Source organism: Oryctolagus cuniculus, chromosome 2, assembly GCF_051225735.1.
Source record: "Oryctolagus cuniculus isolate XC-2025 breed Fujian yellow rabbit chromosome 2, ASM5122573v1, whole genome shotgun sequence".
Lineage (NCBI taxonomy): Eukaryota > Metazoa > Chordata > Mammalia > Lagomorpha > Leporidae > Oryctolagus > Oryctolagus cuniculus.
This window is the reverse complement of record NC_142868.1, coordinates 115463881-115489379: the sequence shown is the minus strand read 5'-3', so window position 1 is coordinate 115489379 and position 25499 is coordinate 115463881. Positions and strand designations below refer to the sequence as shown.

General features: G+C 45.8%; 1 protein-coding gene across 2 annotated transcripts in view; it reads right to left on the bottom strand.

The window, feature by feature from the left end:
* The window catches only part of TMEM131 (transmembrane protein 131), a 168604-nt gene extending 150413 nt beyond the window's left edge, over nucleotides 1–18191 (bottom strand). For both annotated transcript variants that reach the window (XM_002710001.6, XM_017339810.4), the window contains exon 1: nucleotides 17825–18191. In XM_002710001.6, coding sequence (XP_002710047.3) covers nucleotides 17825–18008 — 184 coding nt within the window. In that variant the 5' untranslated portion in view covers nucleotides 18009–18191. The remainder of the gene's footprint in view (nucleotides 1–17824) is intronic.
* Between the last annotated feature and the right edge of the window lie 7308 nt (nucleotides 18192–25499).

Below are 25499 nucleotides of genomic sequence, written 5' to 3'. Positions count from 1 at the left end.
ACATTATCAAAGACAATTCATAAAAATTTCTTTCATTCCGTGGAATGTGATTCTGACAATGTCTAATCTATTTTGTTGTTATTTGTGTTTTGGGTGTCATATCTAACAAGAAGACACGGTAGAAACTCAATGTCTACAGCAGGCTCATTAATGTCTCCCTAAGATGTCCACATCCTAATTTCAGGAAACTGAATATGAATATTGCCTTACTTGATAAAATGCATTCCATACATGTGATTGCACTAAGGCTTTGAGGATAGAGGGTTATCCAAACAGGTCAAATATGATCCCACATGGAGGAGCAGAGGGTAGCATGAGGATGGGCTGAAGCGAGGAAGTGCCCACAGCCAAGGAACATAGAAAGCCTCCAGATGCAGAAAACTCAAGGAAAAAACGGATTCTTGACACCTGGAGAAGGAGCACGGCCCTGTCAACACCTTGATTCTACACTTCTGCCCTCCACGATGTGAATGAACAAATTTGTGTTCATAATTTTTTTAATGATTCATTTGTTTATTTGAAAATCAGAGTTCAAGAGAGGGAGAGACAGAGATCTTTTCATCCGCTGGTTCACAGTCCCAAATGGCCGCACTAGCCCTGGCAGAACCACAAGCCAGAAATTCATCCAGATCTCCCACGTGGGTGCAGAGGCCCAAGCACTTGGGCCATCTGCTGCTGCTTTTCCCAGACCAAGCAGGGAGCTGGATCCGAAGCTGGGACTCAAACCGGAGCCCATGTGGGATGCCAGTGTCTCTGGCAGCAACTTTACCCACTGTGCCACAATGCCAGCCCCCAAATGTGTGCTGTTTTAAACCACTAACAGTGTGGTAACTTGCTGCAGCCACCACAGGAAACTAAAATGGTGTCCAAAGTTTTTATTTGGGGATGGTCATCCTCTGCATAGCACACACCACAATTCCAGGCTCCCAGGAGAAAGGTTTTTAGCATAAACCACATAGTGTGTTAGGACTACTGATGGAACTTCTAGTCTATGCCACTAATCTATTTATAGACTGGTATCTTACTTAATCCAATTTTATAATAGCTTAAGAACATGTTTTAATAACTGTATGTGCCAGTAACCCGTCATAACTTTTCTTTCTCAGCATTTTCCCAGCATTCCTACATTTTTATTTTTCCATATCAATTTTAACATCAAGTTTTCTAGCTCCATAAAAGTTTTGTTGGTATTTTAAAAGCTACCAAGCACACCTCGGAAGAACTGACAGCTTTATGACACGGAGTTATCCTATCTAAGCACAACAGTGTCTTGTACCACTCAAATCAACTTCTCTACTCCTCAAGAATGCTTCAAAGTTTTCCTCAGATTTTGCATGTTTAAGTTTACTCAAACTGTTTTGTTGTTGTTGTTACTATTGATAGCTTTTTGCAATGTCTGAAATGTTTCAAAAAGCTTTTTTAAAAGAGTTTTAGTGGGGCCGGCGCTGTGGTATAACGGGTAAAGCCAAGCGGGTAAAGCCACCACCTGCAGTGCCGGCATCCCATGAGAGTGGGTTTGAGTTCCAGCTGCTCCACTTCCAATCTAGCTCTCTGCTAAGGCCTAGGAAAGCAGTAGAGGATGGCCCAAGTCCTTGGGCCCCTGCACCCATGCGGGAGACCCGGAAGAAGCTCCTGGCTTCAGATTGGCACAGCTCTAGCTGTTGCAGCCATCTGGGGAGTGAACCAGCGGATAAAAGACTCCCTCTCTCTCTCTCTCTCTCGCTGCCTCTCTGCAACTCTGCCTTTCAAATAAATAAATAAATCTTTAAAATAAAAGTTTTAGTACAAAAATAAAAACTTTAAAACACACACACACACATATACCCATGAAGTCAGGGGACAAACAGGCAGAAGCTGTGTGACAGTGGAGGCTGGCAAGTAGCCCAAGTCCTGCAGGCATAGATGAGTTAATTCAAGGAGAGCTCAACTGAGAACTAAACCCAAACAGCCAAAATCAACAGATTAAGGTACCAAAAGGAAAAAAAAAACAACCAACCTAAAAGAACTTCGCTGGATAAAATATAACATTTATCTTACAAGTCTAAAAACCAAAACTCTGAAAAACACAGGGAATTTCCTAACTATTCTGAAGAGCATCTAACCTCAACGACACCATCATCCTGCAGTGGTGCTCTTAAGGCTTCCCCCTTTACAACGGGAAAAGACAAGGGCACCTGCTCTGTCACCATTCCCCTTTGCTATGGTCCTACAGCACTGGCCAATGCAGTAGCACACACAAATGCCTACGAGTGACAGACAAAATAATCGAGATATTACTCAATCACTTTGGACCTATAAAAATGGTAATTTCAGGCCAGCACTGTGGCACAGTGGGTTAAGTCACTGCCTGTGATGCCAACATCCATACTGGAGCAGCGGTTCAAGTCCTGGCTGCTCTACTTCCAATCTAGCTCTCTGCTAATGCACCTGGGAAGGCAGTGGGTGATAACCCAAGTGCTTGGACCCCTGTCATCTACATGGGAGACCCAGATGGCGTCCAGGCTCCTAGTTGCAGCCTGCATAAGCCCCAGCTGTTACAGTCACCTGGGGAGTAAACCAGAGGATGGAGGATCTTTCTCTCTCTTCCTGTCAGTCTGCCCTTCAAATAAATAACTCTTTTTTTAAAAAAAGCATTTTTTAAAAGATTTGTTTATTTATTTGAAAGGCAGAAGTAGAGAGGGAGGGAGGGAGCGAGAGAGAAAAATCTTCCATCTGCTGGTACACTCCCCAAATGGCCGCTGGCTGGGCCAGTTTGAAGGCAGGAGCCAGGAGTTTCTTCTGGGTCTCCCAAGTGGGTGCAGGGACCCAAGCACTTGAGCCATGGAAGGCCCATTAGCAGAGAGCTGGATCAGAAGTGGAGCAGCCAGGACTCGAACCGGCACCCATTTGGGATCCTGGATAGATGTCAGCAAGTTCCAAATTTACTGAGCATTTTCATGTAACTGTAATCAAAAAGCAAACAAGAATTAAAAATTTTATGCACAAAATGATTTTACGGTTTATAAAGAATAAAAACAAGATTAGACAAGAAAATGCTTTATAAGAATGAGTTTGGGGGGAGGAAGAAGACCTGCCAAGCCAGCTAATAAAATATACAAGTATACTGCATTAGTTAAAACAGATTTTGAACAGAAATATACAAATACATAGGTGAGGGGAAAAACAAAAAAATCAAAAAACAGATCCAATGGCCAGCATTGTGGTGCAGTGGGTTAAAGTCCCAGCCTGCAGTGCCAACATCCCATTTGGGCGCTAGTTTCAGATCCGGCTGCTCCACTTCCGATCCAGCTCCCTGCTAATGTGCCTGGGAAAGCAATAGAGGATGGCTCAAGTCTTTGGGCCCCTGCATCCACATGGGAGACCCCAAAGAAGCTCCTGGCTTCTGGCTTCAGATGGGCTCAACTCTGGCCGTTGCAGCTACTGGGGAGTGCACCAAAGGACCGAAGACCTCTCTCTCTCTCTCTCTAGTGCACCAAAGGACCGAAGACACCTCTCTCTCTCTCTCTCTCTGTCTCTCTGGAACTCTTTCAAACACAAAACAAATCTTAAAAAAAAAAAAAAAAAAAGAAAGAAAGAAAGAAACAGATCCAAGTAGACAACAGAATTTGTATAAAAAGAAAGTATTGGATATAATTTAAAAGATGCCATTAAGGCTACTAACAGTTGAGAACAAACAGATTCCCTACATGACATAAACAGACTGAGGAATTATGAGACATATTTAAAAATACAAGCATGGAGACAAAATATTGGTGAATATATAATGTTTATGCACATGGCTTTAAAAGCCATGACAACAAAGGCAGAAACCAAAAGAAGGGTGACTGTTTTGGGTGATGAAATCAATAACAGAAAAAAATTTCAAATACAAATAGAAACTTGGAAAAATATTAAATCTTTAATTAAGAGCTTTCTTAAATCAAATAGAAAACTTCAAAGCAATGGGGAAATTGGTAAAAGACATGACCAAACACAAAAGAAACGCAAATAGCTAGCAAATGCACAGAAGTGTCTGTTCTTAGTAATTATTTAAAAATCAATTAAAACAATAGGACAACTTTATTAGCAGATTAGTGAGAACTTAAAGAATGGTAAAAGCCAGTGTGGGGAAGTGGCCACCCTCATACAACACTGTTGAAACAGGAACTGATACTATTATATTCAAAGGCAACTTGGCAATATCTATTTTTAAAATGGGGAATGAGGAGGAAGAGGGAGGAGAGGGAACAGAGATGGAACAGACCAAAACACATACTGCCACTGATTCTTGAACAATGTTTTATCATTTGGTAATCTGTATTTTATAATTTGTTTTATTTTGACAATCAACATGAGTTAATTATTTATTTGACAGATAGAGTTAGACAGTGAGAGAGACAGAGAGAAATGAGTTGATTCTGAAAACCAATCTCTAAAGATCAGCTATCACATATTATGCTCTTTCATTGTAACTAAGTTAAAAGCATGTATCACACTGGCACAAACAAGCACCTCCAGCAATACCGACAACCACAGGGAAACGAGCCAGGGACAAACAAATTTTGGGGGTGGAAGGAGGCCTGTCACCCACCTAGAGCTGATATAAAGATTAAATGAGATAAGGCATGCAAAGTAACTGCCAACGGTGCCTGACACAATGAAAATACCCACAACACTTGCCATCATCATCATCACGCAGTGTCACAGGCATCACCAGTTCGGGCCAGCATTGCTGGTATAATGTATTCCCAAATTGGTAGGAAATCAGACTTGTATAAATCTATTATTTCATAAATGTATTTCTTATTATTTCAGAAATATGTTTTACTTCATTCTAGTTCATCTTTATAGTAATGGTTTTGCCACGTCTGCCAATATAAAACTCAGCAGGTTGAACCCCTTCTACATGCTGTATTTGGGGATGCTATGACCCAGCCCCCAACCTCCCAAAGCTCATAGTACTACACAAGTATAAATAAACCCAGTCAGGAAGGGCTGACAATATTCAGAAATAATTTTCCGTTTACTCTGCTGTAGCCTGGGAAGGCAGTGGAGGATGGCCCAAGTCCTTGGGCCCCTGCACCCGCGTGGGAGACCCAGACGAAGCCCCGGCTTCTGGCTTCGGATAGCTGCAGCTCCGAGTGAGAGCAGATATAACTCTGACTTTCAAATAAATAAAAAAAAAAAAAAAAAAAAAACTCTCTAGGAAGCCAATAAAACTGAATCTAATTCCCAACCTGCTTCCTCCTTCTTCCATCTTCCTCTAATTCTCAGTACCCTATTCCCGTGTCCAGCTATAATCCAAGAGAAGTGAGTCCCTACACATGTAGTAGCTTCCCTACATGTGAAACGTAACCTCTGCTGCAGTAGTCCCGAAACAGCTATCAGGTCGTGGCAGTGCAGATTACCACTTCACTCCGCATTTGCTAATCAAGAAGCAATAATCAGATGAGCTCTTTCACCAACCTCTGTAGCACGTTTTAAATTTCAGAGACAGAAACAACACCTACGATGGCTGGAGTGAAGCCAGGAACCAAGGAGCTCAATCTAGGTCTCCCAAACAAATGGCAGGGACCCAACTATTAAGCTGCCACCTGCTGCCTCCCAGGGTCTGCATTAACAGGAGGCTGGAAACGGGAGATGGGACTCAAACCCTGGCATCTGATTTGGGACAAAGGAGCCATAATCACTAGGCCAAATGCCCACCCCAATAATTTTTAGAGCAGTCAAATTTCACCAGACTTGCTTGTAAGTATACTGCTCTATCAAATTACTTTGGGAATGATAAGCTGTATCTCCAAGCTCTTTACAATACAGTTAAGTTTCAGAGAATACCTCTGTACCATAACTCCCCAGAAAAATCTCCTGTCTCTAATTTAATCATTCCCAAAAAAGAAAGTCCAAGTACAGGAGCCTTTGCCATACCATTAATACAAACTAATTAGGGCCTATCAGTTAAGCTGGCTTATGCTACTTCTCTAACTTTATTGCTGAAACAGTTTGAACTAGTACATGCTTTGACCAAATGTAGTAACTATATATATATATTAAAAAAAAAAAGCTTTAAAGAACCAAACTGCTGTATCAATTTGAAAGCACTAAAATTTATTTAAAACATAGTCATAAATTGGTAGAACTAAAGAGAGCTTAAAAGACATTTCATTGGGGCTGGCGATGTGGCTCACTTGGTTAATCCTCCACCTGTGGTGCCAACATCCCATATGGGCACTGGGTTCTAGTCCTGGTTGCTCCTCTTCCAGTCCAGCTCTCTGCTGTGGCCCGGGAGGGCAGTGGGGGATGGCCCAAGTGCTCGGGCCCCTGCACCCGCATGGGAGACCAGGAGGAAGCACCTGGCTTCTGGCTTCGGATTGGCGCAGCACGCCGGCTGTGGCGGCCATTTGGGGGGTGAACCAACGGAAGGAAGACCTTTCTCTCTGTCTCTCTCTCTAACTCTGCCTGTCAAATTAAAAAAAAAAAAAAAAAGACATTTCATTTTGCAGACAAGAAACCTAAGGAACTACTTTAAGCATATAGCATTTTTTGTTTGTTTGTTTCAAGAAGAGTATGCTTCTTTAACAAAAGTAGAAAAAAAAATTTGTAACTATGAGTACTGGTACTTTCATATATCAACCAAATCATCAGTTCAAAAATGTAATTTGATTTACAATAGTATGAAAAACAATAACATTTAGGGATAAACACAATCAAGGAAATAGAGAACACTGAAAACTACAAAACACTGCTGAAAAAAATCATAAAAATAAATGAAAGGACATTCCCATGTTCATGGATAGCAAGACTTAATATCATTAAGATGTCAATAGTAAGGATCTTGGGGGCCAGTGCTGTGGCGCAATGGGTTAAAGTCCTGGCCTGAAGTACTGGCATCCCATATGGGCGCCTAGTTCTAGTCCCACCTGCTCCTCTTCTGATCCAGCTCTCTGCTATGGTCTGGAAAAGCAGTAGAAGATGGCCCAAGTCCTTGGGCCCCTGCACCCATGTGGGAGACCAAGAAGCTCCTGGCTTTGGATCTGTGCGGCTCCAGCCGTTGTGGCCATCTGGGGAGTGAACCAGTGGATAGAAGACCTCTCTCTGTATCTCTACATCTCTCTATAACTTTGCCTTTCAAATAAATAAAAAATAAATATTTAAAAAGAAAACAGCAAGGATCCTGTGTTGTGGCACAGTAGGTTAAGCTACTGCCTGCAATGCTGTCATCCCATATGGCACCAGTTTGAGTCCTGGCTCCTCCACTTCTGATTCAGCTCCCTAACAGCCTGGGAAAAGTAGCAGAAGATAGCTCTGGTGTTGGTGCCCCTGCAAGCCAAGTGGAACACTCTGGTGAAGCTACTGGCTTCAGCCTGGCCAGCCCTGGTCATTGCGACCACCAAGGGAGTGAACCAGCAGATGAAACATAGATCTCCCTCCTCTCTCCCCCCACCCCATAACTCTTTCAAAATAAATAAATCTTTAAAAAAGAAAACTGTCATAGTACTCAAAGTAATCTTCAAGTTCAACAGAACCCCTATCAAAATCCCAATGGCTTTTTTTGCAGACACAGAAAAACTCATCCTTAAATTCATATATAATTTTAATGGACTTCAAATACCCAAAAGTTCTTGAAAATGAAGAATCAAGTCAAGGATCTCACGTTTCCTGATTTGAACACATACTATAAAATCACTGAGCAAAACAGTATGGCACTGGCATACAAATACATAGAACAATTAAATAAAGAGCACAGAAACACTCACATAGATGCCCAAATCATCTTCAAACAAAGATGCAAGATCACTCAAGGAGAAAACAGCAGTCTCTCCAATAAATGGTGCTGGGAAAACTGGACATCCACATGCAAGAGAATAAAACTGGACCCTTTTACCTTCCTCATAAATAAAATTAACTCAAAACAGTCTAAATACCCAAATATAAGACTGAACACCATGAAAATCACCGAAGAAAAATTAGGAAGGCTTCATGACAGATTTTACAATATCTTGATATAACAACAAAAGCAATAAAAGCAAAAATAGATAAATGGAACCATATCCAAAAAAGCCTTGTTCATCAAAAAACACAATTAACAAAAATGCAATCTGTAGAATGAGAAAATATTTGCAAATCATTTCTCTGATAATAGGTTAATATCCAGAATATATTAACTCCTACAACTTCAGAACAACCAAAAACAACCTGGAAGTGGGCACTGGTGAGGATGCCCATGTCCCACAATGGTGTGCTTGGGTTCAGTTCTGAGCTCTGATTTCCAGCTTCCTGGTAGTATGAACCCTTGAGGCAGTGACAGTGGCTCAAGAAGCTGGGTTCCTACCACCCACAAGGGAGTTCCAGACTGATGTCCGGCTCCTGGCTTCAACCCTGGCTCATCCCTAACCATTGTGGGCATTTAGGGAGTGAATTGGTGGAAAGAAATTTCTCTCTCTTCTTCTCAACAAAATTTAAATAAAAAATTAACTGCTAAAATCCAGACAAATGAATACACATGTCTGCAAAGAGAACAAATGGCTAACGTACATATGAAAATATGTTCAGCATCACTAATCATTAGAGAAATGCAAACCAAAACCACAAGGACATATCACTTCTCACCCTTTAAGATGGCCACTATTAAAAATAAACCACAGAAAATAACAAATGTTAGTGAGGTGCGCGGGAATTGAACTTGTACACCAAGGCAGGACTGTAAACTGGTATATCCACTATGGAAAACAGTTGCTAAAGAAGTTAATAGAATGACCATCCAAACCACAAATCCCACTTCTGGGCATATACTCAAATAACTCCAAAGCAGGGTCCTGAAGAGATATTCTCGGCACATCTTGACAGCATTATTTATAACAACTAAGAGGTGGAAGCAGTCCAAACATCCAAGGAAAGACGAACAAACAAAACGTGGTGCACCCATACAATGGAATATTATTCAGCCTTGAAAAAGGAAGGAAATCTTGTCACAGGCTACAATATGGATGAACCTTGAAGGCACTGCATGATGCAGAAAGCTAATAAAAAAGACAAATTCCGCATGCTCCTTGTTAGATGAGGTATCTAAGTAGTCAAATACACAGAAAACAGAAAGAGTTCTCAGGGCTGTGGGGGGGAGGGGGAGACATGCGGAGCTGTTTCATCTGTAGAGAAGCTCTAGTTTCCCAAGAGGAAAAACTTTAAGGAAAAAAAATGTTTATTGATTTGAAAGGCGGAAATAGAAATAAGGGGGGAGGAGAACAAGACGGGGGGGGGGAGGAAGGAGGAGGTGGAGAGAGAGAGAGAGAGAATATATCTTCCATCTGCTGGTTCACTCCCGAAATGACCTCAACTGTAAGAGCTGGGTTGATCTGAAGGCAGGAGCCAGGAGTTTCTTCCTGGTCTCCAGTGTGGGTGCAGGGCCCAGACACCTGGGCCATCTTCCACTGCTTTCCCAGGCGCATGAGCAGGGAGCTGGATCGGAAGTGGAATAGCCAAGTCTCGAACCAGCACCAATGTGGGATGGTAGCACTGCAGGCAGACATGTAGCCTTCTATACCACAAGCCAGCTCCAAGAGGAAAAACTTTTAACATTAAATCTATGGCACAATTACATGAATACACCTAAAACCACGGAACTGTACAATTAAAATGGTAAGATGGTAAATTTTGTTTTTACCACAATTAAATTTTTTAAAATATGCATTCATTAGTTCACTCCCCACGACTACAAGGGCCAGTGCTGGGCCAAGACAAAGCCAGAAGCTTCTTCTGAGTCTCCCATGTGAGTGCAGGGGCCCAAATACTTGGGCCATTTTCCACTGCTTTTCAGGTGCATTAGCAGGGAGCTGGATCAGAAGTGAAGCAGCTGGGACTCAAACCAGTGCTTATTTGGGATTCCAGCATCACAGGTAGTGTTCAACCCATCACACAGCAACACCAGCCCCTAAATATTTTTAAATAATAAGTAAAGCAGATGTCACACTTACAACAGATCATGTCAAGGATCCTCTTGGATATTTGACAGTTTTTAGACCTCTGGCCAAGGTGTTGAATAAAATGAAGTGAATCAAGCACGCAGTAAGGCTTTCTAGAAACCTTCCATCTAGAATCTTAAAGTAATCACACAGGAATGAAAGAAAAACCGATTCAGTACTGCAGATGAAACTAATCGACACCTAATTCTAAAATACCCTCACAGGAAAGAACACAGCCCCAGAAATGAGTTTTCCTCTGGAGCTCCTGGGCCTCTAAGGGAAGCTGAAAGACTCCTTCCCTGTCAAAAACTACTACTAACTACTAACCCCTGATTATCCCCAGCGCCTCTTAGTCCGGGGCCGGCTTCTGACAACCTTCCACGTGTCTAAGCTAGCTCGTCACACCCATCTACGGGTAACGAGTATTCACATACAACCTTAGCTTAAATAATATAAGCAGAAGCTGGCGCCGCGGCTCACTAAGCTAATCCTCCGCCTTGCGGGGCCGGCACACCGGGTTCTAGTCCCAGTCAGGGCGCCGGATTCTGTCCCGGTTGCCCCTCTTCTACCAGCTCTCTGCTGTGGCCAGGGAGTGCAGTGGAGGATGGCCCAAGTGCTTGGGCCCTGCACCCCATGGGAGACCAGGAAAAGTACCTGGCTCCTGCTTTGGGATCAGCGCGGTGCACCGGCTGCAGTGCGCTGGCCGCGGCGGCCATTGGAGGGTGAACCAACGGCAAAGGAAGACCTTTCTCTCTGTCTCTCTCTCTCACTGTCCACTCTGCCTGTAAAATATATATATATAATATATATATAAAGCAGATAGCTAAATCACCAAGAACAAAGAGTCAGTAGCTTCCAACACCAAAGATCCATTTCCCTAATTATTCACTCATCAATTTCCTTGATTTCCTTTTAAGAACGTTCACTGGGGTGGGCATGTAGTGACAACAGTGGCTGGGATGCCCCCATCCCATATCACAGTGTCCGAGTTCAGGTCCTGGCTCTGTTTCCATTCCAGTCTCCTGCTAATGCACATCCTGAAAAGTGATGGCTCAAGTACCTGGGTCCCAGCCTCCCACGTGGCAGACCCAGACTGAGTTCTGGGCTCCTGGCTTTGGTCTGGCCCAGTTCTTGCTGTTGGAGCATTTGGGAAGTATACTAGAAGATGGAAGATCTCTGTCTCTCTCTGCCTTTTACGTAAATTTTAAAAATAATCTTTTTTAAAAAAAATAATTTTCATGATCCAGAATGGCCTGTGGTCTTTTCAATAGTTAACAAGTCAACAGAAAGTGATATGAAAGTTTGATTGTTTAAAAACAAAAAAGCACATTTCACTTAAACACTTAATACACTGGTTTTCCACAAACTGGCTTATCTCTTTCTTCCCCAGCTGGTACACAGCATAACAAAGCCTACTTCCGTAAGTACTCCTTGAGGACTATAGTTTGGCTCTAGGATCAGAGAGCTTGGGATGGGATCACAGTTCAACCACCTACCAACTCTGCTACTGTGCTTATTATTATGTAACCTATCAATGCTTCAGTTTCATGATCTGTAAACTGGGGTTTAGAAGGACCCGAAAATCTTAAAGTCACAGAGCAGGACTAGTGCTGAGGTGTAAAAGGTTAAGTCTCTGCCTGCAGTGCCAGCATCCCATATGGGCGCCAGTTCCACTTCCAGTCCAGTTCTCTGCTAACATGCAGGGTAAAGCAGTGGAGGATGGCCCAAGTGCTTGTGGCCCTGCACCATGTGAGAGACCTGGAGGAAGCCCCTGTCTCCTGGATTTGGAATGGCCCAACTCTGGCAGTTACACCATTTGGAGAGTGACCCAGTGGATGGATGTTATCTCTATCTATCTTTCTCTCTCTCTCTGCCCCCCCCCTTTACTTCTGTCTTTCAAATAATAAATCTATACAAAAACCAAAAAGTCACACAGTTATGTTTAGCTAAGTGAACAGAATTCATTTAGTTTACAAGGGAAAGCAACATGTGGGAAAGAAAAAAGTGCTGTCAGCCAATGTCCTTTTCCTAACGACCCTGCACCTGCGAGTTCTCCCTGTACTCTTGAAGCTCAACCCACATCTCAGGTACGAAAAGGGGAGGATGAGATCACTTTAAGCAAACCTTCATTCAAAACGGAACACCTGCTATGAAACATGGCGGATGGAGACAGTCCTGCCCTCGAGTAACTGCAGCAGTCTAAGTGAAGAAGACACTCAGGAAATCGTTTAGCTGAACACGGAGTACGCAAGCCTCAAAACGCATGGTGATGGCCGGCGCCGTGGCTCAATAGGCTAATCCTCCACCTTGCGGCGCCGGCACACCGGGTTCTAGTCCCGGTCGGGGCGCCGGATTCTGTCCCGGTTGCCCCTCTTCCAGGCCAGCTCTCTGCTGTGGCCAGGGAGTGCAGTGGAGGATGGCCCAGGTGCTTGGGCCCTGCACCCCATGGGAGACCAGGAAAAAGCACCTGGATCCTGGCTCCTGCCATCGGATCAGCGCGGTGCGCCGGCTGCAGCGGCGGCCATTGGAGGGTGAACCAACGGCAAAGGAAGACCTTTCTCTCTCTGTCTCTCTCTCTCACTGTCCACTCTGCCTGTCAAAAAAAATAAATAAATAAAAAAAAAAAAAAAAAAAACGCATGGTGATGAGTACCAACGACACCGCAAATCCAGAGGGGTGCACATGGACGCGACAGCCTACTGCAGTACCTTAGGCTGCAGGCTGGAACGTGAGGACTGTACAAGAGCTGACCAAGAAGAGGTGTAACAGGATCTGACACCACTTAGTTAAGGTCAAAAATGAGTTTGGGTGGGGGGCAGGCATTCTGCAAAGTGGTTAAGATACCACTTGAGGGGCCAGTGCTATGGCACAGTGGGTTAACGCCCTGGCCTGAAGTGCCAGCATCCCATATGGGCGCCAGTTCTAGTCCCGGCTGCTCCTCTTCCAATCCAGCTCTCTACAATGGCCTGGGAAAGCAGTGGAGGATGGCCCAAGTCCTTGGGCCCCTGCACCCATGTGGGAGACCCGGAAGAAGCTCCTGGCTCCTGGCTTCAGATTGGCGCAACTCCAGCCATTGTGGCCATCTGGGGAGTGAACCACAGGATGGAAGTCCTCTCTCTCTGACTCTACCTCTTCCTGTAACTCTGTTTCAAAAAAAAAAAAAAAAAAAAAAGATACCACTTGAAACACCCTTATCGCAGGTGTCTGGGTTTGCGTCCCATGTCCCCTCTCAATCCCAGCTCCCTAATCATGTGCAACCTGGGCTGCAGCAAGTGATGCTCAAGCACTGGGTCCCTGCCACCCAGTGTGGGAGATCGAACTGCGTTCTCAGCTCTGGCTTTGGCCTGGTTCAGCCGTGGCTGTGGCAGACTTGGGAGGAGTGAACCCGTATATAGGAACCAATATACTTCTCTTTGTCTGCCTCTCAAATAAATTAAAAAAAAAAAATTTTTTTTTGATGGTCCAATGTGACAAGGAGAACAATCATGACAATAATAAAACACTGGAAAACCAGAGGTGGCACAAGGCAATTCTGCCCTGGAAATGTGCAGTGTGCCAGTGGCAAGACACACAGATGAAGGAAGACATCCAATGGGCAAGTGGAGAGTAGTAATTGACAGCCAGGGCACAAAGACAACCAAGGAACACAGAGAATATCTAAAATATCAAGCACCCAGCAAAGATGTTTTCCCGGCCGGCGCCGCGGCTCACTAGGCTAATCCTCCACCTAGCGGCGCCGGCACACCGGGTTCTAGTCCCGGTCGGGGCAGCGGATTCTGTCCCAGTTGCCCCTCTTCCAGGCCAGCTCTCTGCTGTGGCCAGGGAGTGCAGTGGAGGATGGCCCAAGTGCTTGGGCCCTGCATCCCATGGGAGACCAGGAAAAGCACCTGGCTCCTGGCTCCTGCCATCGGATCAGCGCGGTGCGCCGGTAGCAGCGCGCTGGCCGCGGCGGCCATTGGAGGGAGAACCAACGGCAAAGGAAGACCTTTCTCTCTGTCTCTCTCTCACTGTCCACTCTGCCTGTCAAAAAATTAAAAAAAAAAAAACAAAGATGTTTTCCCGAAAGCAGTTTGGCTTATCACTACACTGGTTTATAAAACAACACAAAACAAAATCAGATAATTTTACATCTACCCCTAGGTGCCTATGAGGATCCTTCCTAAATGTTATAAAGGAAAATAGCTTCTAGCAAGAAGAGAGGACACAGATTTTCCAACTACAGCATTCCAAAACAGCAAACAGCTTGTGGCAAAAAGTAAGCAACCAAAGCTCATTACTCAAGCACCTAGGAAGGAATATTCTATTTACTAGGCCCTAAATTAAAAGGTAGCTGCTCCACCACCATTCAAAGGGCTAAAACATCTCACTCTGAGGCGGGCATTGTGGTGGGTTAAGCCATCTGCCAGTGCCTGCCTGCACACCATTATCAGCATCCCACATGGGCACAGGTTCGAGTCCTGGCTGCTCCACTTCCAATCCAGCTCCCTGCTAATGGCCTGAGAAAGCAGTGGAAGATGACCCAAGTGTTTGGTTCCCTGCACCCACATGGGAGTTACAGAAGAGGTTCCCGGTTCCTGGCCTTGCCCCAGCAGTTGTGGCTATTTAGGGAGTGAATCAGTGGATATAAGATCTCTCTAATCTTTCAAATAAATAAATAAATCTTTAAAAAAAAAAAAAACACCTCATTCTTAAGAAAATCACTTTAAAAATTATTTTTACATTTTAAATTAACAATTTAAGAAGAAATAAACACCACTCCTGATCAACTCCACCACCCTTGGACAAATCATTAATAGGTTTTTACATCTTCTCTTCCAGCCTTTGGTATTAAGCACTTTGAACATACACTTTGTAGAGAAAATACTTTTGCACCATCCTACATGTAAGTCACAAATACGGCTTAGACAAAAATTTGTGCATGAAACTATAAGATACTGGCCAAAAAAAAAAAAAAACCAACAAAAAACAAAAGGAAAGTCCTCCTAAAGACCTCCTAAAGATAAATTTAATTGTCATTAATCACCAACTGAGTCTTAAATTGTCATGGAATCAGATTCCTGAAAATTTGTCCAAGTTTATATTCACTAGATATATAAACTGTAGCTTCTCCTTGATAATAAATTTAAAAGGTACCACAGCTTCCAAAAGCACATTTCACATTGAAACTATATTATATGATACCTTTTTAATAATTTGACTATAAAAATTTTAAATATATGCATATGCATTTTCATTACATGTTTAATATATTTTCACTATATACACACTATTCCGCCACTCAATATCTTATCCTCAAGAAGAATCCTGACACTACTTCAGAATAAGTTATTTATCTGTAGTAATTATAGCTACTGCTGGCAACTCTTTCAAAGTCCTTATAAACTTCAAGGCCTAGCCAAAACAGTCTCAAAGGTCTCTTTCCTCTGGCCTAGTGATAGATAACACACCCACAGAGATCAGTTAAGACAGAAGTTAAGATAAAGAAAGGTTAAGCCATATAGGATGTTAAGGCAAGGAATGGCTCATGTCTGACTCAACAAAGTTCACACCTAGCCCAAACGTGGAAAAACTGAGTTAGGTAATACGGCTTTTTCTGCGTTTTTTCTTTAGGGAACAGTGAGTTCGATACTGTTTTGAAGATTTTCTGGTGAAACTCTAGGGCAACGCAAGAAAAATATATGAACACACAAAATACTCACAGAACCATCATTAAAACTACAGGTAAATCTTTGAAAATTTCAACTAGTTTACACCATCTAAACAGAACCTCCCCCCCCCCCCAAAATAAAAAACCCTCAGGGTGTAAGTGAACAAACTCAAACTGAACTGGGCAGATCTTCAGAAATCTGTCCAGACCTGCTGAAAACACACACCAGCACTCTTTAGGTGCAAATGATGCATTGTACGGCATTAGACACCACTATCATGTAAGAAAATCAGCTGCATTTCCCCTACTTACTCAAAATAAAAACCACACTTCAATTTGATCAGCACGCAAGCTGAAGCACAGGCCACTCCTGGAGATTCCTTCAGGAGTTCTGATTGGAACCAGATCTGTCTCTGACGGGCAGAGGCCTGGGTTCTGTACTGGTGTCATCACCATCCATATCTTGAATCATGACTTGGTGCATACACAACGTTCATGCAGATACAGCACGGGCCACAAAGGTTCTGCGATTCGGCCGGGACCACGGGCTGATTCAACCACTTCTTTTCAAACTGAACACCCTGGCAGCTCTTCTCGCCAAGCCCTTCCACATTCGTGGGCATGAGAGCACTAAAACTTATAAACCAAGCACACGGGAAATTAGTAAATACCTTCCAGGCTGACAGTTCTTAAACATGAGGTCTGTTTACTTAACTGTACCCAGAGAATTATCATATAAGATGGCTGTTGGAAAAATAAGCAGCAGTAAGATAGCACAAACTGAATATTTTACTAGACTCAATCATTATCATTTCCCTGTGCTAATGGCCCAGGAAGTCATTCACTCAGACAATGGTTAAGTGCCTACTGTGTGTCTGGCACAGTGCGAGGCAAGCAAAGGAACAGAACAGCAAGGACACAATACCTGCCGAGGCCTACCTGAAGCTCAAAGAAACAAGCCCATTACATTCTCTGCATTATTTGGGACTTACTGGACACCCACCACTAGCCAAAACACTGCGTGCCATGGCCACACAGAGAACATTCAACCAACTGCAGATCCACAACCAACTATGAACCACACATGCCCAGAAAAGCGGCAAGGTTTTATTCTGAAAATGACTTTCTGTCAATCAGTCCTTTCTATAGCAATGGCAATTCTGTGAATAATTTCCACCTGCGGTAACCCAGACTCAGGTGAGTGCGCCTTAAAAAAGACACTGCAATGCTTTGAACAAAAACAAAAAAAGGAAAGAAACTGAAGCATGTTTACATTTTAACATGAACCTGGTTTGCATTTAGTAACAATGAAAAGTGACTTTCCCTATGAAATCAAGCATCAACTCTAACTTGGCAGGAAATTATAGAGGTAATTTACCAACAAGTTCTGCCTTTTTTTTTTTTAAAAAGACTCTTCACTTTCAGTGAATTCTTCGGGAAGGCTCTCAGACCACTCACATTTCTCCCCACGAAATCACACAGATTTGGTCTTCAATATTACTAAATAATTTCTGACCCTGTCAAGATACTAGATACTACAGTTTTAAAAACACTGCCAGCTCTGAACTTTAAGTAACATACAAAGCTTTGCAAGCTAGCAACTTGATATCTGTTCTCAAAATCTTTCACATCAAAGTTAAAGGCGCTGAACTACAGACCTTCAAATAAATAAGAAACGGAAACACGTTTGCATAGTGTACGAGAAAGTTGAATGGGATTGCAGTGGGAGCTAACGAATCATCCCCTAAACAATCATCAATACTACAAAGCGATCGGGAGGAAGCCAAGGAAACAGAATTCCCCTCCAAGAAACGCTTGAGCAAATTCAAAGTAAAATTTCAAAAGCTGTGTTTGGAGCCTTCCCACGGGTCTCGACTATTCTTACAACGACATTTTAAAGGGAGAGCTAGCTGCACGCCGTTATGAAAACGGCCCCTAACAAAAGAGAAGGGTCCCAAAATCTACCTATCAGCACCAAACGTGCCCCTCCTGCAGAGCGAGCCGACTCGGGAAGTTTTGAAACGGCACTGACAGGACACCGGGGAAGAGACGAGACGGAATCCCGGGGCGCCCGCGCGGCGGAGACCGCCAGTCGGCACCCCACGCGCGAGGTCTCGGCTCCGCACCGGGCTCGACCCAGCAACTTCCCGCCGCAGCCCCGCAGCGGCGGCGGCCTCCGCCACGGCGCGCTGACAGCCCGGCCGCGCCGCGGGGCCCGGGATGCCGGCCGCCCGACACCCACCTTCCTTCTCGGCCCGCGCCGCCGCCACGACCAGGCTCATCACCAGGTGCAGCGCTCCCAAGAAGCCGGCGGCCGCGCTCCGAGGACTCCCGCTGCGGCCGGCCGCGGGCTCCAGCCCGGCCCCGGCGGACGTGGAGGCGGCGGCGGCGGCTCCTGCTGCTCCTTCTCCCGCCCGCTTCCCCATCCCTGCCGGCCCGGGGCCGCCGCGCTCGACGTCCGGCGCGGCCCTTCTCGGCGAGGCAGCGGCGCGGGAGCCGTGGTCCGGGTTCTAGCTGCGGTGCCGGAGGCGAGAGCTGTTCCGGGGCCCAGGGCTCGGGCTCCTAGCGTGGGACCAGGTCCGTGCGTGCGTGTGAGCGAGAGTGTCAGTCACGGCCGCGGCCTCAGCATCGCCTACGAGAAGCCGGAGCAGAGAGGCCGCGGGTCAAGCACGGCGGGCGGCCATACTGGAAACGGGCACGGGCCGCGGGGCCTCGGGCGCTGGCCTGCGAGGGGCGGGGACGCGGCGGGGCACCGCCCCCGCCGTGCCGACACCTGGGCGGCCCGCCGGTCAGTCTGCCCGCCCCGGCGTTCGCAGGCCTCGGCTCCTCGCCGTGCTCGCGGGGGCCCGCGGCTTCACTGACCAGCCGGGACCGATACAGCAAACCCCAGCGCGCCACCGCTGCCCCGATGGAGGGGAGGAGGGAGGCCGGCTCGACCCGGCTGCCAGGACTTATGATGGCCGCTCGCGCTTCCCGGAGGCAGTGACGGCGATCACGTGGGGACGGGGCAGCCACGCCGCGCAGCCGCTGTGGTGGAAGGCGGGCGGGGCGCGCCGGGAGGGGACAGCCCTCATTCTATGCTGCAATGCAAGAGCCTTCCCCAAATCTGAATGGTCATCCAGACGCGGAAAATCCTTTCCGGTGGCTCCAGGTCGCTCCCGGCCTCGCGGCTGCTTTGGTGTCGAGAATACCCCGGGGCTGCTTCAGCTCCTGGTGTGTGTGTGTGTGTGTAGGGGGGTGTTTCGAGAACCGGGCGCGTTCTGTTCATCTTTGTGTCCCCTTGAAATGTTGTGCCCGGCGGATCTTGAGGGACCCCTCGTGCCTTTGGCGGCGGCCGCTCACGCCTCATTGATGCCCCTTGTAGCTCAGGTGTTGCGAGTCTTAATTTAACCTTTGTGAGGGGGTCCCTCTTACCTCATCTTAGTAACTTCCCCCAATTCCATGGCCAAGTCGTTTTACTTGACTCGGGACTGTTTGTTGAGGGAGCCGGTATATTTTTTAAGACCAGTCCTGTCCATAATGCACCTTTAAAACAAACTAGAGGAGCCGGCGCTGTGGCGTAGCGGGTAAAGCCCCGGCCTGCAGTGCCAGCATCCCATATGGGCGCCGGTTCGAATCTTGGCTGCTCCTCTTCCAATCGAGCTCTCTGCTATGGCCTGGGAAAGCAGTGGAAGATGGCCCAGGTCCTTGGGTCCCTGCACCCAGGTGAGAGACCTGGAAGAAGCTCCTGGCTCTTGGTTTCAGATTGGCGCAGCTCCGGCCGTTTTGGCCATCTAGGGAGTGAACCAGTGGATGAAAGATCTCTCTCTTTCTCTCTTTCTGTAACTGACTTTCAAATAAATAAATAAATCTTTTTAAAAAAATACATAGGAAATTACGATTTCCAAAAGGCACAGAAGAAACAACAAAGTGCTACCCCACGTGTAGTCTTTGTCAAGCAAGCACTTAAATGATACATGTGAAAATTGCCCTTACCCTAACGATTTTTAAAGGCACTTTTATTTTTCCTGAATGTTAGTGCTAAAATTGGGTCATCAGATGTTGTCCTTGATGTAAAGAAACAGGAATAAGTGTTACTTGTAAATTGACTGTTGGTATGCACCTAGGGCAAGAGATTTCGGGAAAGCTTAACTTGGGGAAGAAATCAAGGCCACAGATAAGTAACTGAGTGCTTTAGCTGGGTCAAAACAGCCTCCGGGTGCTGGAGTCGGTAGCCCTGCCCCCATTGCCAGGTTCGGGGCAAACCAGTGTCTCCAACTTTGCAACGCACAGGTTGACTTACACAGGAATCAACCACATCCCTGATTAGCCTAAGGCTGAAGAACCCCATGGGAAATAACTTGCATATGTCTATAATTGGAGCTTAGACATATGCAGACATGTTTGATCGGAGGTCAATTGCCCATGAAGCTAATGAGGCTTAAGCTGCCAGGGCCCTGGCTTGCACAAGCTCCTCCCAAGGCCCTGCATCTAATTGTGTGTTTATCTATCAAGCTTGTATGCTTGTTCTTAAAGGAGCCCTCCAAATAGTGGGTAAGCTTTTAAGATACATCCTATCTGAACCCTCCGCTATGCCTCATGGGCATTGGAAGCAAGAGGGGTAATGATGTTAGTGTCTTCCCAGGAAAGGACCATGAGATCATTGAGGGGATAGTAGTAAAACAAGAAGGCTTGCTAGGCAGCTTGGGAAGCTGGGTGTTGGAGAGCACCTGGAACTGAGCCACCATCACCAGTCTATCTCCCCTCCCTTAACCTCCATGAGCTCTGGGAAGGAGAGAGCTGAGTTAAAACTGAAGGAACTGTCACGTCAAGGACCCTTCTGCTTCTCTGATAGTGGTTAACTTCCCATCTCCCCTTTTGGAAATGAGAAAGACCTGGGCATTGAGCAGGTGGAGGCTAATTAGCTGGCAAAGTCAGAGAAAACCTGCTAAACGAGTGGTTCTCAAGGTCTCATCCCCAGACCAGCAGCAGCCTCACCTGGGAACTTGTTAGAAATGCAGATCAGCAGGCCACACCCCAGACCCATGGAATCAGAAACTCTTAAGTGGAGGTCCGGCATTCTGCGTGATGATGAAACACACTCAAGATTATAAAGACTTTTAACTTTTACATCAAATTTAGAATGCTGGAGGGACCAACGCTGTGGTGAAGCGGGTTAACGCCCTGGCCTGAAGCGCCGGCATCCATATGGGCACCAGTTCGAGACCCGGCTACTCTACTTCTGATCCAGCTCTCTGCAGTGGCCTGGGAAAAGCAGTAGAAGATGGCCCAAGTCCTTGGGCACCTGCAGCCATGTGGGAGACCCAGAAGAAGCTCCTGGCTCCTGGCTTCGGATTGGCGCAGCTCCAGCCGTCGCGACCATCTGGGTAGTGAACCAGTGGATGGAAGACCTTTCTGTCTTTGCCTCTCTGTCTTTACCTCTCTATAACTCTATCAAATAAATAAAATAAATCTTAAAAAGAGAGAAAGAGAATGCTGGAACTCTAAAAGCTCCATGCAGAATCTGAATTAGAATTTATTTTGGTGTGAAAGTTTTGAAATCCGTGCAGTTTTTTCATAATGTGCATTGCTCATGAACTTTTTGAGACCCCACACATTACAAGGAGCTACAAGCTTTAGTGACTGCTCCTTCTCTGTTCATTTTGTTCTCTACCCAGGTTAGTACATTACAACTGAGGGCAGAGTTACAGGGGACTCAAACACATTTGGGCTTAAATCCCATCTTGCCTTTAGTAGCTGCATGATGCTAGGCAAATTACTCAACTTTTCTGGCCTCTGTTTCCTTCTCTGTAAAATGAGGATTATAATAACTCTCTACTAAATTTGGAGAGATTTAGCAAGATAGGTATGTGAAGCATACATGTAGAATAGTGTCTGGCCCATGGTAGGAGATTGTCGAGAGTAGCTACTAATTAGTACCTGTTTTTCTCAAAACATCCTCTTTGGTGCAGTGAGAGTTTCAAAGCTCAGTAATCCATTTATAGCCCCCACTTCATTCCATGATTATTTGAGGCAGCTTACAAGAATACTTTCGGGGCTGGCGCCATGGCTCACTTGGCTAATCCTCTGCCTGCGGCGCTGGCATCTCAGATGGGTGCTGGGTTCTAATCCTGGTTGCTCTTCTTCCAGCCCGGGAAGGCAGTGGAGGATGGCCCAAGTGCTTGGGCTCTGCACCCACATGGGAGACCAGCAAGAAGCACCTGGTTCTTGGCTATGGATCAGCGCAGCACCAGCCATGACGGCCGTTTGGGAAGTGAACCAACGAAAGGAAGACCTTTCTCTTTCTCTCTCTCTCTCTCTCTCTCACTGTCTATAAATTCTACCTGTCAAATTAAAAAAAAATACTTTCATTGTACTAAATATACCTACATGAATTGAAATCTGGAACCAGGAGGGGAGAACACCACTGGAGTTTCTGGAGCTCTAGGTCACTGACTCCTTAGGGGAATACATGTGGTCTCATGTGTTTCAATGACATTCATACACTTGCAAGTCCCAGAGCTATGTCACCAGCCAGTCCTCACAGCCCCTATTGCTGTTCCCACTCACATGTCTAATAGACTTCTTCAACTCACATGGACTGCTAATCTTCCCCCAAAACCTGCTTCACCCACAGCCTTTCCAATTTCCAGGGTAGCTCCTATCATCCAGTTGCACAGGCAAAATCCTGGGAGTCATTCTCTACTCATCTCCAGATAGATCCAGAATCTAACTGCTTCTCACTACCCGACATACAATGCTGTACTCCACTATGGATGAGCCCTGTCATCAGCTGCCTGAATGTTTGCAAGAGCTCCCTAAACACTTTTCCTTGTTTCTATGTGTAAAAGGAAAATTTTCCACATAGATCGCCTGCTGAGTAGATATGAAAATGGAATGCTGTGTTGTACTACACCTGGTTCTAGCCAACTGAAGCTGATAAAGGCTGGTGAACTCTGAGTGACCCACATGAACAGACTCTTACTAGACCTAACTGAAGATTTGTTCCTATCGGGTGAACAAAGGGACTTGTTTTATCAGCACTATTCTCTCTTGTACAGAGCACTTGATTTCAGTCCGCCATTAGCACATCCACCGCAACCTCTGATTCCTCTTCCTAACACTTAACCCTGACTCTTCCTGATTCATGAAACTCAGTGCACCCTTTTTTAAAAAAAAGATTTTTATTTATCTATTTGACAGGCAGAGTTACAGACAGTGAGAGAGAGAGACAGAGAGAAAGGTCTTCCTTCTGTTGGTTCACTACCCAAATGGCTGCAACGACCAGCGCTGCGCCAATCTGAAGCCAGGAGCCAGGTGCTTCCTCCTGGTCTCCCATGTGGGTGCAGGGCCCAAGCACTTGGGCCATCCTCCACTGCCCTCCCGGGCCACAGCCGAGAGCTGGACTGGAAGAGGAGCAACCGGGACTAGAACCTGACGCCCATATGGGATGCTGGTGCCACAGGCGGAGGATTAACCAAGTGAGCCACAGTGCCAGCCCCTCAGTGCACCCTTTCACTGATGATTTTTTGTGTCTGGCAAGCATGAAAACTTAGCTTGTGTTCTGTTTCATTTTGGTGGTCTTTGCTTTTTATTTTCATATAAATTTGCACCTTTAAGGTCTACTGTCAACCCATCAAGCAGAATAATCCACTCAGTGGAATGGAAGCTATCTCACATCCCTCCTGCAGTGACTCCCATCTCAGAATTAAAACTGGGGCACGTACGATGTCCCCCAGTGCGCTATGCCATCTGCAGCACTGTCGCCTTTGCTTTCCATGCCTGCTTCCCTCCTCCAGCTCTGTGCCAGCGATCTGACCACTGTTTTTGGTCCTGAAGCACCTCCAGGGATGCCCCTGCAGGGCCTGTGCCCTGGGTCTTCCCTCTGCCCGAGCACTTTCTCCCCAGTCCCGGGCTCCACCCTTCCAACCTTCACCACCCGCTCCTCCGCTCCTGTTCCCTTCAGTGTTGGCTTAGGTATCACCTTCTTGGTGGTATCCTGATCACCACTGTTAATACTGCAGCTTAATACAAGAGTACTCCCAAAAGTTAGTGGAAAAATGAAATGAAAACCAATTTATTCTGCATCCAGCAATGAGCCAGGCAAAGACTCCTGAGTCTGGTGGGGAGAACAGACAGGGGGCTGGGTGCTCAGGACTGTGGGAGGCTTGTGTGTTAGGACTGTGAAAACACTGAGGTTGCATGGGAAGACTCAGGGTATGGCTGGGACTTTGGGCACTCACTGTGGGAGGCTCCACACCATCAGGGCTCTCTGGTTACCTGGTGAAGGACATTGTTGGGGAATCAGCTTACACTGAGGACTGCACAGAATTTTTGTGTGGTCCTTGGGGCAGAGCAGACTAGTAATATACTCTCTGAGGCTATCACCTAGGCACTGGGCTCCTTTGAGGACAGCTCAGCTGAGTCTATGCCAACAGACAAGAAGAAACCTCCCCTCTGACAAAAAAGAAATTTACTGTGACAAACCTGGGTGTGTCACCTCAGCCATGCTCTCCACCCTGGAGCACCGAACAGAGAGCTCCCTAGCTACACCCACCACATACCTCTAGGTATTCCCTGAAAGCAGACACTCCACTAATCCAGTCAGATGTAGTCCAAAGATAAATGCTGCCACAGCAAAAAAAAAAAAAAAAAAAAAAAAAAAAAAAAAAAAAGGAAACCAACAAGTATCTCCACAAATGTCAAATAACAAATGCACAAATTCAAGAAACAAGAATAAGGAAGACAACATGACACCCCCAAAAGAACACAACATCTCAATACTATATTGTGAAGATTATGAGACTGAAGAAATGCCAGAAATGGAATTCAAAACATTGATCATAGGATCACTTAGAAATAATCAAGCAAATGCATGAACTAATGAAATTCATACATGACATGAAAGAAATTTCTCCCATGAAATCAATATCTTAAAGAGAAATCAAAATGAAATCTTGGAAATAAAGAATTCAGTAGAACAAATAAAAATATAGTGGCAGGCTGGCGCTGTGATGTTGGGGGTAAAGCTGCTGCCTGCAGTGCCAGCATCCCATATGGGCACTGGTTCGAGTCCCAGCTGCTTCATTTCCAATCCAGCTCTCTGCTGTGGCCTAGGAAAGCAGTAGAAGATGGCCTAAGTCCTTGCGCCTCTGCTCCCATGTGGGAGACCTGGAGGAAGCTCCTGGCTCCTGCCTTCGGATCATTGTGGTCCAATTGGGGAGTGAACCAACAAATGGAAGACCTCTCTCTCTCTGTCTCTCCTCTCTCTGTGTAACTGACATTCAAATAAATAAATATATCTTTGAAAAAATATATACTGGAAAGCCTTAGCAACAGAATCAGTGAAGCAGAAGAGAGAATATCTGACTTACAACTTATATAGTCAGACCAAACACAAGCAGAAGAAATTAGAAAACTAAACACTGTTGGGAATCTACAGGATACTATCAAATGACCCAACACACGGGTTCTAGGAGTTCCTGAAACCACAGAAAGATGAGGAGGATTAGAAGGCCTTTTTGGCCGGTGCCGCAGCTCAATAGGCTAATCCTCCACCTGAGGCACTGGCACCCTGGGTCCCGGTTGGGGCGCCAGATTCTGTCCCAGTTGCCCCTCTTCCAGTTCAGCTCTCTGCTGTGGCCAGGGAGTGCAGTGGAGGATGGCCCAAGTGCTTGGGCCCTGCACCCGCATGGGAGACCAGGAGGAAGCACCTGGCTCCTGCCTTCAGATCGGCATGGTGTGCCGGCCACAGCGGCCATTGCAGAGTGAACCAACGGTAAAGGAAGACCTTTCTCTATTTCTCTCTCTCACTGTCCACTCTACCTGTCAAAAAAAAAAAAAGAAGAAGAAGGAGGAGAAGGAGAAGGAGAAGGAGAAGGAGAAGGAGAAGGAGAAGGAGAAGGAGAAGGAGAAGAAGAAGAAGAAGAAGAAGAAGG